The 16564-nt window shown below is 39.8% G+C and overlaps 2 protein-coding genes across 3 annotated transcripts; one reads left to right on the top strand and one right to left on the bottom strand.

Annotated features, from left to right (window-relative positions):
* Window positions 1–697: 697 nt before the first annotated feature.
* ift140 (intraflagellar transport 140 homolog (Chlamydomonas)) lies at window positions 698–16432 on the bottom strand. 2 transcript variants are annotated; one of them, XM_055150453.1, is made up of 31 exons: window positions 16333–16432; window positions 15769–15933; window positions 15424–15645; window positions 15207–15328; window positions 15007–15137; window positions 14870–14896; window positions 14721–14782; window positions 14492–14583; window positions 14318–14424; window positions 14082–14224; window positions 13802–14005; window positions 13645–13717; window positions 13464–13555; window positions 13268–13395; window positions 13080–13197; window positions 12876–12997; window positions 12646–12781; window positions 12438–12569; window positions 11817–12043; window positions 4428–4605; window positions 4079–4269; window positions 3906–4001; window positions 3175–3307; window positions 2962–3105; window positions 2744–2872; window positions 2481–2663; window positions 2204–2407; window positions 1910–2122; window positions 1656–1819; window positions 1436–1577; window positions 698–1354 (listed from the first exon to the last, which is right to left on the bottom strand). In XM_055150453.1, exons 2-31 carry the CDS (start codon window positions 15913–15915, stop codon window positions 1169–1171), a joined length of 4248 nt encoding a protein of 1415 aa, XP_055006428.1. In that variant the 5' UTR covers window positions 15916–15933; window positions 16333–16432; the 3' UTR covers window positions 698–1168. The 2 variants fall into 2 exon arrangements, with proteins under 2 accessions (XP_055006428.1, XP_020780016.2); XM_020924357.2 differs by having other exon boundaries at window positions 14721–14896.
* On the top strand, window positions 5646–10655 carry tmem204 (transmembrane protein 204). Its single transcript, XM_020924218.2, has 3 exons — window positions 5646–6674; window positions 6923–7078; window positions 9665–10655. Exons 1-3 carry the CDS (start codon window positions 6395–6397, stop codon window positions 9907–9909), a joined length of 681 nt encoding a protein of 226 aa, XP_020779877.1. The 5' UTR covers window positions 5646–6394; the 3' UTR covers window positions 9910–10655.
* Window positions 16433–16564: the final 132 nt, after the last annotated feature.

The raw sequence follows: 16564 nt of genomic DNA, 5'->3' as shown, positions 1-16564 counted from the left end.
AATGACACAAACAAGAGTTTTGTTATGCTTGCAGATCTTAAATAGACCTACCATACTGGAGTCTCAAATTACATTTTACATTACATCGAAAAGAAATATAAAAATAACATTATTAGAACAAAAATAATTAGTTGTGTTAATATAATATATTAATGAATGAACATAATAATGAATATGTTTTAAATTAATAATGCATCTGAATGAACATTAATTTATATGCATATTTCCTTTTATATAGTTAGATGGTCATAAAAACTTTATAATGAAAAATCTTGTAAAGACTGGATAGTGTTGTGTTAATATAATATAAATTAATCATTTGTAGTGGAAAAAATAAAAAATATGCCCCATCATCCCATATGACCTCAGTTTGTCTCACAAAAAACATGATAATGCCTTATTATCCATTTCCTCTTAAAATATGATTTTATTGTTTATTTGGTGGGGGACACATTCACTCTCACAAACACACACTCATACACAAGCGTACATGGACATTGGAGGAAAGGAGGAGTGAAGTGTCTTGCCCAATAGCACAATGGCAGTATTCATTGATCTGAGTGAGAATGTGCTCTTATCACTGAGTCACTGCTGCCCCACTGTGGCAGCTGGTATTGACAGCAGTCTCCTATTCCAGTACTAACCAGGCTCAACCCTACTAAGCCTGTGGGTGGTAAATAATGTGCAATGAAAAATATTTTACAGACAAAAAGGATACAAACATTTATTCATATTACAGTATTTACACAATTGTCTTTCTTTGCACACCAAAACAGTCAGGTGAGGAAAGATAAAACTTCTTTTTACAAAATGTAAAAATGGCACCAATTTACATTATGATAACAGCCACATACAAAAGCCTTCACAGTATTTACAGTGATTAATCCCTATCAAATAGATAAGGCAACAATTGGTCCTGATCAGTGTGTACCAGTCTGCTCCAGAAAAGACAAAATTATTTTCCAGAATCATTAATCATAGGAGGGCTATGGTATACTCAACAAATGTATTAATGAAATAAGATTATGTGTAGAGATAGCACTTTTTCTGTCAGTTTAAAGTTTACCAGAAATACCTCAACTACACTGACAGCTGTCACATTGCTTATTCACTCTATGGAGGATGAAGTCACGTATATAAAATTGTCATAAAAACTAAAAGTCAGAAGTCATGAGTGAGATTCATTTAACTCTTCCATGACCTCGTCGTCATCTTTCATGATCACTTTCTGTTCTGAGTGGTCTAGGATCACGCCCATCTCTCTCTGCAGGGCCTCCAGACTGGTTGGGTTGATGTAGTACCGCAGGTTTTGGGACGGCAACAGTTTTTGTAACTCTTCTAACCTGCGGTAGGCCTGCAACAGTACATGTAAAGATTACAATCAAAAATAGGGAAATGATTCGTCAGAAATGATTTAATAAATAAAGTACCTTACCACTTGGAACTGGCCCTGCTGACAGTAGTGATCCACCAAGAAACCAAAAGCATCCCCCACTCTGACAGCTGGGTCTAAGTCCGGCTCTTCTAACAGGGCTTCACAAACACGCACAGCCTCTGCAGCGTTCTCCACATACAACCTACAACCATCATTCAAATATTTCTAAACATGTATTTTTTTAAATAATAAAATTTGTTAATAGCATGACTGGGCTTACCTGCGCACATGGACAAACTTCTTGATTAAAGTGATTTTGTGTTGCATGTTTGACAATTTGACTTCCTGTTTCTCAGAAGTATCCTTCGCTTTTGAAAGGCACTTATAGGCCTCAGTCAGAGCATCAAGTGCTTTTTCATAGTTTTGGTAATCGTCTATTTCCACCTAAACAAAAGATAAAAAGTATTTTGTATTAATGCTGTCAAATTAAAAAAATCCACTCGATTACAATGTGCATTGTATGATCATGGTTACCTGTGCACAGGCTTCATAGAAGCCCGCTAACAGCTCTGGCGCTCTGCCTTTAGTGTAGAAACCAATGATAGTTTTGAGAATTTCCGGATCTGTGCGCCAGTCCAGAGACTGAAGATAGTTTGCGGCCAAAATAAAAAGGTCTTTTTGACGACAAACATTGGCAAAGAATACGATTTTCTCTGTGTCACCAGATTTGAGAAGAGCCCTCATAGCCTGTATTTGATTAAGGACATTGTTGTTAATTCATACAAACATGTTGTCTGATTATTATAATAATAAATGGAAGTGTGTTACCTTTAGCTTATTCCCTGCTTGCGTGTACTTTTTGGTAGCTAGGTGGTAGTTGCCCTGTCGCATACAGCAGTCTGCTATCCTCTCCAGCAGCTCCTTCCTGGCCTCCTCAGACATGTCTTTTGACTCGGTCACAGTCATCTTCTCTGCTAGCTCCTCTGAGACGTCCAGGTTCTGGCTCACACACAGCTCCAGTGCCTCCTGATACTGTGATGACATCAGACATGTGTTATAGAACATATAGCATTGTGCTGTTTCCTACCATCATGCTGAACTGTACCTTCTTAGCTGCTACCAATAGCTCCACAGCCTTTTCATATTGGGCATGTGTAATAAAGAAGTCAGAGCAGCGTGCCAGCAGCGCGGGGTCTGAACCCTCATTCAGACCCTCTGCAATGAGCTGCAGAGCAGAGAACTGTTCTGTGGCAAAGGCCAGCTCCAGGGCTTTTGACACATAACCAGCCTATAGAACAGATGCACAGCATGAGATGTAGTTCAACAGTGCCCCCTTGTGGACAGGCAAAAACATGCTCTTTGACAGACCTTGTGGTAAAGAGCCACTGCTCGGTCCATATGTGTCTCTCTCTCCTCATAGTAACAGGCAGCCTCCATCATATCCTCTGGGTTACTGAGGAGAGCTAGGTTCATCAGCTGGTCGTCCAGACTGTTCTCCTATTCAAAGAAGTTAATGAATTAATGTTTCAAATTACATTTAGTTTAGCACAATTTAAAGACAGAGTTACATCATGCATGAACTGTACCTTACAAAGCCGTATGGCATTGTTGTACGCCTGAGCTCGTGTGTAGAAGTGAACAGCCTGTTTGATATCGTCATGTCCCTCATAGTGCCGGGCCAGGTGGTAGGACGCTGCCCTATCCCCTGTGTCGTTGGCAATCTCAGACGCCTGATAAGTTACAATATTGTGTTTGTCATTTGTGAATTTAAAACATAGTATTTTGAACATTGTTATTACTTTCTGAATATTTCCCATGTAGCAGAAAACTCGAACAAGAGAGAGGTAATCCTGAGCCAACTCATAGAAGCGTAGTGCTGCATCCATGTCCGACTGGCTCTCAAGATACTGTGCCCACCATTTGTACACATTCCTGAAATTAAAGCGAAGGAAGTACATCAATTGCATATGTCTAATACTGCAATGGGAAAAGTAGAGTAGGATTTCTAGGCCCCATAAAAAAAAGTTTCCCAAACTGTGACACGCGAGGCTCTATACATCTTTAAGCTCTATACAGCTTTAAGTTAAGTTTTATTTAGAGAAAAATGTATTAATATTTTTGTCTTCCTTTGTGTTTTAATCGTTAGCCCTAATTTAGGTCTGATAAAGTCCAAATTCAGATCAAATTGTACTGGGAAAGCTGAATATTATACAAAATATAAAATAATATAAAAGTTTGAAATCCACTGATTTGGGTTCCAATGATTAGAATGATCAGAGAGAAGTCAGGCCCCCAGTGGAACTGTGATACTTTGGACTACCACTAGGCGATGAGTGGTCCGTTAAGTACAATTACATGACCATTTAGTGCCTCATTAACTGAAGAATTATAACTCCATCAACAGTTCTGCAGTTAGATATTCCACAGTTTAAAATACAGATGAAGTGATCCAACTGGTGTTCCTGGCTATTAGCTTTAATCTAGAAAAATGTATCAGATCAGTAGGCAGCGATATCTCCGGTTGACTTACTTGTCTCTCATTTTGTTCACATAAATTTCTAGAGAGGATGTGTCGTCTTGAAGCATTCTTGGTACTTCAACCCTGTGGCTCTCGGATTTCTCAAAGCTGTAAAAAATGAAATGTTGCTGAAACCTTAAAAAGAGTGATCATTTAACATAACGCAATATAATTTTGTGACTTACAATGTGATGGCCTGTGTTTTATTCCCTACACTTTCCAGGTATTTTGCATAGTTGTAGTAGGTGGTACGCAGGTGGATGCGATCATGCATTTCTGCTAGTTCCAGAGCTTTCAGCCAGTCTCCTGAGGCCTGGTAGAAGTTGTTGAGCAGGTCATATCGCTGACAGGACTTGTACAACTTCTCAGCGTCTTCCTGTAGGGGGACAGGAAAAGATGAGGGGAAAAGATAATTGTTATTGGTGCGGGAAGTCCCCTGGTATGGTGGAATGCAAGAGGACATGCCATTTTTAGATATACCATTAAGGAATCAAATGATTTATGACATACAATGTAAGTGTTTTGATGTCTTACCAACATGCCAAGCTGAATGGCTAACATTGCAACTTGTGCTTCAGCCTCTGGCTCGACCTCAGCCTCCTTCAAAGCTTTCGCTGCTCTGGGATTTCCCATATTCCCGAGGCAAACTCGTGCCACATCCAAGCGCCGGGTTTTTACACACATCCGCGCCATGTTTTCCCATACTGCTGCACTGAAGAGAAAAGACAAAGGGGCAAAAAGAATTCACTTTCTTCACCAAGGAACAATGGAATTTAACAATGGAATTTAAATAAACCCCAAATGTAATATAACCTGGAAAAATATAATATATATATAAGATGCTTTTTTCAGGTACATAGTATTGAAGTATAACATAATATTTTCATTTTCCATTTCATCATTGTAAATTCCAATAGTTATCTAAAACAGCTTGATAACAGAAACAGGTCAATTAAGTTCCTGTTTAAAACTGCAGAAGTAATAGGGCCCACCTCTTCATAGCATTTCACAGTAGTAAGCAGCAAATTTTCATTTAAGAAATTTTTATCTTTGGAAAGTGGCTACGTGACCTATTGGAACCCAACATATATGACCTGGAATCAGTCAAGTACAGTGACGTGGGCGGAGATAAGGGGTGGATGAAAATAGGACCACTCAAGCTTCAAATATAGGACAAGTTTAAAAGCTCTTTAAAGGTGATTTTGCATAACATGGCAGATGAATTTTGAAATCTGATCAAACTATGTGTTCTTATGTTCAGTCTTCTCTTTGCTGACGTAAACCATTGCTGTGGATACAAGATTCCTGAGCCATCTGTTCCATATTTGTGCCCCCTCCTACCTCCTTACTTTAGCTGATACAGATGTGGATGTTTATTAAAGTTAGGCAACAGGAAATAGCCCAAATCTTTAGGGGCCAAAAAAAGGGGGGAGATATAGATGAAGTAAAATGAAAACAAGCCCCCAACCAATTCCATACATGGACACAGAAAACATAAAAATTGCATAGTTTGAGGTGGAAATACAGGGCCAGCTGAACAAAGCGGCAAGATCTAGCAGTCCACAAAAGGAAAGACAAGAGAAGAACAGGTCTACATTTGGCCTCTCTTCCCATCCTCTTTCCTCTCAGGAAACACATCCTGTAGCAGAGCGACTGAGGCTGCCAATATGTTTGTTGCACATGAGAAAGAGGACTCCAGCAAACGCCCCCTGGGCTCCAGACAAAAGAATACACAAGTGTGACGTCTAAGAGGGGGTCTTTGGACATTCTCCCACAGACACACAAACACACTCACACACATTTTTAAAGTCTCCATTAGAAGTCGGCTGCACGCGTTGGAGCTGAGACTGGGAACTGGTGTGTGAGCCAGTGATGGAATGTGCCTCTGCATACTTCTACTACAGAACTCATACGACTGACACAAACTGAAGGAGGAGGACGGCAGGAGCTTTGGTCTAGGCAGCAGGAGATCCTTGGACTATGAGACAAACTTAGAACTGTTCACTCCTGGCACAAGATTTTATTTATTTTTACATCTGTTCTCCGGAGCAGCTCAAAAGATATCAGAAAAAACATTGCCTGAAAAGGAAAAAAATGCAGGCTGAATCAGCACTGCACTGACTTAAACAGATTGACTAAGGATCAAAGAGCACCAACAAAAACCAAGACAACTCTGAAGCTGCAGCCAGCCCGAGCCAGTGGAATGGACCAAGCTACCTGCTGGACAAACCCCTTTGAGCCTGCAGCACTGTCTGAAGAAGAGGGCTAAGGACCTGCATGTCTCACCTCCCCATGACAATGGATGGAGATGTTCTTTAGGGCAACTTAAGGACTCAAATCCATTCCATCTGTGTGCAAGCAGCCCCACAAAGCTGCTGGAGCCAGTAGAAAGTGCAGTGGCGGGGGGACAGGAGACGGACCAGGAGGCCTCAGAAGAGCGCCCAGAGGAGCTGCTGTCTGAGGCAGGACCAGAGGCAGAGGTGGCGGGCGTGCGGCGGCCCATGGCTGTGCAGAGGCTGGTGGCAGCTGCGGTGGCAGTGGCCCTGCTCTCTTTAGTGCTGAACAATGTGGCAGCCTTCACCCCCAGCTGGGTGCTGCAGGCTCTGGAAGACGGCCGCAAGAGGAGCGTGGGTCTGTGGAGGATGTGCCCAATGGGAGTGGAAAGAAGCAGAGAGGAGCTCCAGGCTGGACGCAAAGAGCACGGGGCCCAAAGACAGTGTGAGGGGCTGGGATGGGGGGCAGACTTTGCAGGCTACCAAGAATCACGCAGTACTGTCAAACGTAAGTGTCAGCAAATACTTTTCAGTGCACATGCACTTTAGCATTATAAACAATGTTCAAATGTATATTCAATTCAATAACTAGTCATTATGAGATTGTGATCATTTAATGATAAAGCGATTGTTGCATGCATACAGTTTGATTCATGTTTTACTAGGGCCTTAAAATAAATAAATCCATTCGTAAATGTGAAGTTTACAGTGACTGTAGTGATGAAGAGAATAACAGTGTCCGTCATGTGCCCACAGTGCAGTTCGACATGATGCGAGCCTGTAACCTGATGGCCACCATGGCTCTGACGGCTGGTCAGCTGATCTTCCTCCTGGGCCTCATGGAGCTGCCCTTCGTCACACAGGAGTCACAGTGGTGGGAGGAGGCCATCGCTGCACTCTTCCAGCTCGCAAGTGAGTCTCATCAACTAGCATACCATAGATCACCATTTTTATTTTGTTTTAATCTAGGAAAAGCAAGACTAAAAATGGAATAGAATGTTTTAAAATACAAAAGAGGAAAGCACCCAGAGACAACAACCAAATACCTTTCTCCAAAGTAAAGTTGTAGGGGCTGTCCCTGTGCCATTTTAGGAACTATGTTTTGTTCAGTATTGGACCTTTGCCACTTTGTATCTGTGTGGCACAATATTGAGAGGTCCACACGGGTCTATATTTAGTCCAAGTGTAAAATCCATGGGGCTGAGCTGCAGTGGGCCAGAGAGCGACTATCGGGCGCCAGGATATCCCTGCTCAGGACAAGGAAATGTCTGTGACTACCTGTTATGCAAAGGGCCACGCTCAAGAAGGAAAAGTAGGGGAGGGGCACAGACGGGAAAGACAGTTTGGACTGTTGTATGTTTGTGTGTGCTGCCATATTTGTGTATCAGTGTGTTTAGAGTGTGTGGCTGTGCTACACACGACAAGAGGGTGGGAAAGCCTCCGCTCTGATAAGCTGGCCCAGCTTTTATGTCTGTGTTTACAAAATGTCCGCCATCAGCAGCAAATAAAGAATCTCCTCTTTATCAGACTGTCCTCACCAGCAGCACAGCTTTTATCTCTGGAAGTTTGAGGATGGTGGCCCACCCAACATTACACAGCTATCCAGTACTCAACACCACCACCCTCCTTGAAGAACAAGAGCCCAAATCACAATAATACTTCATAAGAGACATGTCCATCTAATTAAGAATTTACTTCTGAATAATTCTTCAACAGTAATGGAAAATCAGTGAAGCTAGTAAGGAACTAGTCAAACATACACCTAAAAACCAAATGACCAAACATTTCAAATTTTGAACTTCACCTTAAAAGGCATGAGTCTACAAAATACATGTTAGTAGAAAGCATGACCACATCTATTGCTTACAAATATCTATAATATATAGATATTAAGTAAGTAAGTAAAAAAAAAAAAAACTCTAATTTTAAAAGAGAAGGCTTTTAAAAAGAAGAATTGACACTTCGTAGTGACGTCATGCTGGGGGTGCTCTACACGTATCTGTAGGGTGGAATGTCTAGCAGTTTCCAAGGTGACACAATACATACATTACCAAACACTGCCAAGAAAGGTAGTCTGAAAACAGACAAAATAGATTTAAACAATCCACTTTCAGGAGCCTGTGATCAGTACAAACATTCAGGGTCCAGTTTAGCGGTTGTTGTTCAACAAAAAAGGTCCGAGTGACAAACTGAAAACCTGTTGGCTAATGCTAGATATATTATGACTGTAATCATTTGTGAAAGAATCTTTTTAACAGCACAAATCTTACCTCTTGTACAGTAGTTCCAACTAAGTCAACTCTTTCTGGTCAGCTTGTGTTAAAATAAAGATCCGATTAAAATCTAATAGAACTTCTGATATGGTAGTGACTAGAGTTAACATCACACCCCCAAGGAATGTTGATGATATCAGGTGCAAAGTATCAATAGGCCTGCTTCTTACTTAGTCAATGGCCTATCAACGTGAATGGATGTTATATTTTTGGCAGATTCTATTATTCCCCTTCCTGTGAATGTTTTCATTCATTTTAAGAATGTCAAAATAGTTCTAGCGTTACAATCACAATCCCCTCTCTATGCGCCTCTCTGAACCATGGCATCAGTCTCCTCTGGATAAGCCCGGAATGTGGTCTGTGAATGGACACAATTCTGAAATGTCAAAAGCCAAATTTTAGGTCAAGCATGTTTTAAGACAAAATACATGGCCATAAAAAGGAGGAATGGGGAGCAAAGTTTTTTCCTCATTTTTACAAGTTTGTGGTGACAAATCACATCCAAGGTCCAGTTATAGATTAACCCCAAGCTCAGGGTGTGGAGAAAAGGGAAGGAAGGATGGAAAGAGGAAGAAGAGGAAGGAACCTTGGGAGATAAGTGTGTGCCAAATCCAAATGTTCACACAGCCCACCCTGGCTCAGTGCTACAGAGGAGATTATTCATATTCTTGGAGAAGGACCCAAGCAGATTAAACATGACCTGCACCCAGAGCAGTATCCACACGCAATGATCCATGGGGCGCAGTCTTCACATCCTCCGCTAAAACAATGACCATCAGATTGTAAAGGTACACACACAAATAAACCGCTCCAGGAAATAGACTGATTCATATCCGAAGGCACCAACATGTCCATTTCCACTCATTATTTCACTCTAAATTTATACCACTCTGGATGACTGGTTTTACCACAGAATTAACCAAGATCAGGAACAGTGACGCAACTTGGAAATATTTATTAATAGTAGATAGGACAAGGCAAGGTTCAAAGAGCCAAATGTGGTGTGGCATTCATTGATTGCACTCAAAGAGTTCCTCACAGCATGAATCAAAGTGAATACATCTGAAAGAAGCTTTCTAAGTTTGATATTTTTCCTTTGTACATCTCTGAAGCTTGTTCCCTAAAGGAAATATGTTTACAAAGGCCGCTTACAGACTTCCTGCTAAATACAGCGTGAAAGCAAAAGTGAACTGAACATGTTTAACCAAACTGTCTCTCTGTCTAGGTTTGGTGCTGGTAATTGGACTAGTCACCTTCTACAGGATCGGCCCATACACGCACCTGTCCTACTCGTGCTACCTGAACATTGCTTCATGTCTGCTGGCCACACTGGCTGCAGCCATGCTCATATGGAACATTTTACATCGCCGTGAAGACTGCATGGCACCTAGCGTCATCATCATCAGTCGCTCGCTCACATCTCCTTTCCATCCGCGTCCAGACAATGACTATGTGGAATCGCCATGTTAGCAGCAAACGCACTGTACAAATCGCTGCAGTCTACTAAGCTGAACTATCAAATCTGCATATCACAACTACTCAACAGGCATAGAAAAGGATTATAACACAGCTCAGGCACAAAGTAGAGTACTATGCATGTATAAACAATATATTTAAGTCTTAGTTGATTCAGTTTTAAAATCTTATGGTGGATAACTACAGTATGTCATTTGGACTACACCAATGAATTATCAACTTGCCTGGAGAAACTCAAGCTGGACCTTGATGTATCGTAATTTGGAATATTTTGAGTAAAATGGCCACTAGAATATTTTAATATAAATAAGAATGAATATACATGAACAGTTATTTGTTTAATATACTGGGTCAAAATACCACATTACCTCACAATTTATAGATCTGAAGGGCCAGTGTGGCAATTTACTGACAAAAAAGAAAACTATTCATACATTTTAAATATAGGAATTTCTTAAACATAGAAGGTATGTTAGAAAATTATACAAACATGGTCAATTCAAATGTATTGTACACATAGTAAATGCAATTCAAGTAATTTAATGCTCTGATAAAAAAGTGTATAAAATATATATCCTATGTTGGTGGTACATAATGTAAAATTAAGTTAATATAAACAATTATAGATATAAATGCTTTTGTGAGTATTATTAAAAAAGAGAAGAGAACCTTTGTTTGTCCCATAATGGAGAATTCCTTTGTTGCAATGCAAAGTTCAAGAACAGCAGGAGAATAAACATATTATAATTGTTAATATTGTGATATCTTGGGTCTAATCATCTTCATTACCTAGTCTAGACAAAATGCACATATGAATAACAAAACGTGTTTGTTAGCATCAGCATTTCACTTAATTCTGATTTGATGCTCTAAAACATAATTACAAAAATATTACAACTTAAAGTTACATTTAATTATACTGGGCACTGTCACTGTACTGGTGCTCTAAGTCCCTGGGAACACTCAACTTGAGGTTCAAATGGGGTTTCTCTTCTTTTACCCTGTTAATGTTCTTGAGACTTCATATTTAGATTTTTAACTGCTGTTAAGTGACTAATCAAACTATGAATGACCTGCTATGAATGTACTTGTACTCGAACTTAGAAAGAGCTGACGACTGGACTCAGACTTGAATTATGAGGAGTTGAGAATAAATACATTTTGGGTTTCTAAAATGGTGACTTTACTATAACATCGAAACTAAAATAACTACATGATTTGAGACTCATCCCTGCAGATACTATATCAGGAAATCACAATTCCTTTGGGTGGGATTTAAGGGAATTGGGCACAATGCTGAAACAGAAACAGCAGCAAAAATAGCCATGAATGAGGACGGCGGTAAAGCTGTCATCAGACCTATTAAAGTCTACCAGAGAATATCCGGCCAACTTTCCTATTTGTTTGTGTTCTTGTTGTCCTTATGGGAAATGCTAAAGCTCAAAGTACATCAGCCCTTGTGACCTGAGCATAGGAATGGGAAGTGAACTCCTTTTAGACCATACTGACAAGGCTACTTTTTGTACTACTGCATAAATGTTTAGAGAAGTGTATCCCCTTTGAACTTGGACACAGGCACAGACATTATTGTACTTACATTAGTATTGTCAGCATTGGACAGACATAACCATTACCTCCTGTGTTTATTTACTGAGGTCTATTTTATTTATTTCAACTAATAGGGGTCTGACTTGTAAAGGAAATTATTAAAAGTACAATGATACAGGCGACAGTCATTTGTTCAATCAAATTCAACCTTCAGCCTTAAAATTTGAACTGTGAACATACATGAGGATTTAACTGAATTTGCCAGTCTACAAAAGTGTACAGACTCCTATGTAGTCATGCTTAAGTATGAATGTGTATTGTTATTAATCATGGAAAAGGTGAAGAGTGCTTACCTTTTAATTAGTTTGATAGACTTAAAGGCTTCATCCATATCCCCAATGGTCAAGTAAAAGCTGAAATTTAACATGGCGTCTCGGGTAGTTTTCTCACAGTTCTCCAGCCCCACAAAGTCTCGAAGTGCTCGTCTTGACACCATCTTTGGAGCAATGGGACTTTTGGGAGACAGGTGAAGGTGTGGAGATATCGCTTCAGATTGGCACGATGGATCCCTCTCCCCAGGCTGAAAATAAGATTCAGATTAATAGAAGAAATTGTGTGAGAGGCAACCGTCAAGATGCACATGTGCTACTGAACAGTAATTAGATGTCATAGCATCCAATACAGAAGACAAAATGACACAAACACATATGGGAATAGATCTGTTTGGTACTAGGGACACATTGTATTATTGCGAAAAGCAGAATCGCACTTGCTGGAAGCAGGTTCTCTCAACTGACATGACTGACTTTGACTTACTTCTGGCAGAAAGACATTATGCCTCCGATAAAACAGCTGGGTTGTATTGAGTCAAACAAAGAATTGCACAGAAAATAAATGATACAAATAAAATGACAAGAAGGCACTACATATAACCTGCATTATTAACAATCTACAGAGAAGCTCACAGCTCTCACCTTGCAGATGAAGTAATAATACGGTACATCCATTGCAAGGAGAGACTGCAGAACCGCTGGTTTGAGGTAGCAGTCGTGTAATAGAAGGCCATGCTCCTGAGTGCAGAACAGTGTGACCACGGAAACATCAGCCTGAAACAAAACCAAACGTCTCCATTAGATTTGAGACAGATTTGCACATGGCATTTGTAATGTTGGCCATCATTACCCCATCGACAGGAACAGGTGATGAACTCTCAGAGCTGACCGGCACAGTCTCACAAACGAAAAGACGAGGCTCACTCTCATCCCAGAAATGAGAAATGGGACAGCGGCCACTGAGCTCTGTCCCTTCTAACTGATGCCTGAGACAATGCATAGGGAATGCATAGATTAAAATGAATTACATATGATACACACAAAATAGAAAAACTAAAATATTACTTCAATGAATATTACCTGTCACCTTCTTCAGATGGTGTGATACCACTTGAGGGTCTTCCACTAAAGAAGTCAAAGTGTGTAATGGTGTCCATCTCAACATCGTAAAAGTAGACTTTGTGGTCTGGCTTTCCGTTTACCTGAACAGACAAAGTAGGTTCACTGTTTATGGTTCTGTCTCCAGTTATTTGGGTTTGTTTTTTTTAATATACAGCCACTAACCCGTGTAATAAGGATGCTGACTTGGCTGCCATTTGCGTTACACTTAACTGAACTCAAGCCTCCCAGATTGGGAATAAACTCAGCCAGGTTCTTGGCACTTGAATGAGCTTTGGCATCTCTATAAAACAAAAATAAACATTTGATTTGTTAAAACAATATGCAATCAAAACTATAAAATGCACCCTTACCTCCGGGAGAGATCAAATACTCTTATGTGAGCAGTGTCTGTGCCAACTATTAGATATGACTGGCACACACTGAGCAGTACTGGGTTTCCTTCGGTTTTTGAAAATGTTAGTAATTGCTTCACTGTGCCCTAAGTAGAAAAAAATGTTAGAATAGCCATCATCATCATGAGTAGGAGTTAGAGTCATCTCTACTAACCTGGGGTGTACGGATCTGGACTCTACTGGGTTCTACAGTGTATAGATTCTCTCCATGTACGGCTACTACATGGGAGTCACAAGTAAATGACCCTAATTAGAGAATAAAATAAAAAGAAATTAGCCGGTGTTTTCAAGTAATTGAAGAATTACAGATTTTTATTTTTTTTTTTAAATATTACCAGAAGTGCGTAAGGCTATTTCTGAAATGTCATAAACAGTAATCTGCTTGCCACTCCAGACTATCAGTGACTCCTGTTTCATTGGATAGATTACAAAAATGGTTCTTTTGAAAATAATAATAAAAAAAAATATCCCAATATAATGGAGTGAATTTACCTTTGTACCACAGACACCCTTGATATGTGAGTCTGACTGCAGAGCCAAGTGCACCTCTGGATTGAACCGAGAGACACTGAGCTGAGTCGGTGAAACCTGGACGGCTGCCACCTGCTGGTTGAAGTGGGCTGACATAACATGTTCAGACAGGATCAGGGCAGTGTAGGAATTGTTAGCAGCTAAAAGATTTAAGTTGGGATTCCACTAAAAAAAGAATAGACATCATAAATATGTAACATAAAATGCATTACAGAATGCATTAATATTTTTCAAAGATTACCTCTAGCTGTGTGACATTGCCTTGTATTTCAGTAGGAGCTTGTAACTTCCACTGGATTTTACTGTCTGACTTGGTGCTGCCTGACTGAAACACCATTTTCCACATTGCTATGCGACCACAGCTGGTACCTGCAGCCAGTATTTCTGTAAAATATAACAAATAGGAAATATGATCTCAAGGATGTAGATAAAAAAAATAAATAAAAAAATAAAACTTCTTGTACGTAATTCGTGTACCTTTCCCTGAACAATAAGTGACACAGTTCACAATTTCATCTCTCTCAAAGCCTACAGCCTCCTCAAGAGACAAAACATAGTTGTCATCTCGTTCAAGGTCCCACAACCTATGGATGAATTCACAAGATAATTGCTATGACAAGCTTAAAAATCTGTAAGCAGGTCTGTACTTACCTAATGGTCTGATCCCCTGATGTTGTAATAAGAAGCCCATTGTCAGTCCAAGCAATGTAGTTATTCAGCCCCAACTTGCTGCACAATTTGACCTATTATGGTAAATAAGAAGACATCAGAGAATATACCAATGAAAATTTGAAGTCTCAGTTGTGTACGGTATAAAAAAAGTTATGTATATGGTATGCAGTAAATAGTATTCAGAAAAAAGGAAACAGAAGCAAAATACCTTCATGAACTCTTGAGCTCCTCCTGGGGGTCCTAATGAGTATTGTGAGAGTACCATAGTTTCTGTGATCACAGCAAGGACGTCTCTTTTGTCAAAGTAGTACATATGTTGAATGGCTTCTTCCACACTCAAAAGTTCACTTGATTTACCGTGCTCATCCAGTATATAGACTGTACCTGTTTTCATAAAACATAGACATTTTTAAAAGAGAATTATGATTAGGAAGTAATTTTACAGGCAATGCTCTTGAATTAAACCAATAATAATGACAAAGATTCAGACTTACCATATGTATTGCTTACATAAAATGTAAGCTCTTCTTGTGGGCCTATCTTGAGAGGTGCCTTATTCCAACCAAACTTGTCCAAAGCATTTGAATCCCCCCGTACAGATGCATGGGCAAGCATTGCCACATCGCTTAAACCAGAGTCAAGTTTTTATCATGTTCATGAAATTATAATTACAACTTAAGTTAACTTAACTTACTCGCCAGGTGTTGCTGGTTTAAATATACAGCTGGATAAGGGTATTTTGTATTCATGCTTAGTTAGATGATTTCCTTGCAGTCTTCCCTTTCCATCAATATTCCATACTGCAAGAACTCCATTCTTAATGTCAAAAAACCATACAGTACAGAGTTAAGTATTAATTGACTAAAACACATTTATAACCTTGACCTGTGAGATTCAAATAACGCCCTTACCTGGTCACCTGTTACTAAGCGGCTTCCAAGACCACTCCATTCAAGGAGAGTGCAGGAGACCAAATGTGTGCTGGGCAGGGCTGTGTGATCTCCAGAGGGGTAGGTCAGCAAAATAACTTCTCCATTCTCCCAGCCAACGGCAAGCACTGACTTTGTAGGATGCCAACGCACCACAGTGGGTCGGTGAGACCTTTCTAAGTGACACTTCTCCACAAAGTCACCCTGTAAATAAGACATGAGACTTTATGAGCCGTCTTTGTTTATATATACTATATGCAAAAAAAAAAAAACCAAACAAACAAACAAACAAACAAACAAAAAAAAAATCTAAAGTGTAACAGTTACCTGTTGCATGTAAACATCGACAGCGCCTCCAGAGCTGGGGCTATTTGATGCCACAGCCAAAACTGGTGAGACCGGGTGCCAGGTCAATTGTATGGGCGCACCACTGCTCTCCGGGGCATCGATTGGGTGGTCAAAATACACCGCCATGTCCCCAATGGCGTGAAGCTTCAAAAATATGAAAAGAGCAAAGCTTGCATTTGCATATAAATAAAAGTCAAATCAAAGGATCAGTCTTAAAATGTCCACAATCGACAATGTAAAATATATACGGGTGCACTGTATGTCTTTGATCTAGTGCAATACAATTGTTATTAAGTATTTATATGTTACTTGAATTATACATTTAACGATATATAATTGTAGTGAGTGCTACATGCGCTTGGTAGATAAGTTAGCCCGTTAGCCGATATGATAGCCTAGATTGCTAACCTCGTAAAAAAGCAAAGTGTACTGCTTTTTATGGCTGTAGTAAAATTATCTTTTGTTTAGTTTGTCCTGCGATCGTTTTGTTATTGAAATTCTCATAAACTTTGAGTATTTCAGGTTCAATCGTATGATACAAACCTCTGTTGTAGTGCTAGCTGCAGGCAGAGCGTCTTTCCTTGTTGCCCCTGACAACACCGGGGTTTCTGGGCGGAGTTACGGAAAATAACGAGTCATTCCGAGAAGTGTTCGCTTCATTCATAGACTGTAAATAGTCTTATACACAGTCTATGGTTTCAGTTTAGTCAACTTCTAGCCAGTGCATGCAATCACAGTCCTTTTCAGATTAATTTAATTATATGAAAGCTGCTCT

The sequence above is a fragment of the Boleophthalmus pectinirostris genome, unplaced genomic scaffold (genome assembly GCF_026225935.1).
Source record: "Boleophthalmus pectinirostris isolate CB_2022bp ecotype Guang Dong unplaced genomic scaffold, ASM2622593v1 HiC_scaffold_14, whole genome shotgun sequence".
In the NCBI taxonomy this organism is placed as follows: domain Eukaryota; kingdom Metazoa; phylum Chordata; class Actinopteri; order Gobiiformes; family Gobiidae; genus Boleophthalmus; species Boleophthalmus pectinirostris.
Note: the sequence above shows the minus strand (reverse complement) of the source record. Positions and strands in the feature narration are given on the sequence as shown.

Coding starts and splice junctions, on each gene's coding strand:
- tmem204 (XM_020924218.2), top strand. CDS start 6,395: ATGGCTGTGCAGAGGCTGGTGGCAGCTGCGGTGGCAGTGGCCCTGCTC. Junction 6,675..6,922: donor ATCACGCAGTACTGTCAAAC/GTAAGTGTCAGC, acceptor ATGTGCCCACAG/TGCAGTTCGACATGATGCGA. Junction 7,079..9,664: donor TGCACTCTTCCAGCTCGCAA/GTGAGTCTCATC, acceptor CTCTCTGTCTAG/GTTTGGTGCTGGTAATTGGA.
- ift140 (XM_020924357.2), bottom strand. CDS start 15,915: ATGGCGGTGTATTTTGACCACCCAATCGATGCCCCGGAGAGCAGTGGT. Junction 13,198..13,267: donor GTATTTGATCTCTCCCGGAG/GTAAGGGTGCAT, acceptor TTTGTTTTATAG/AGATGCCAAAGCTCATTCAA. Junction 1,355..1,435: donor AGCAGGGCCAGTTCCAAGTG/GTAAGGTACTTT, acceptor GTACTGTTGCAG/GCCTACCGCAGGTTAGAAGA.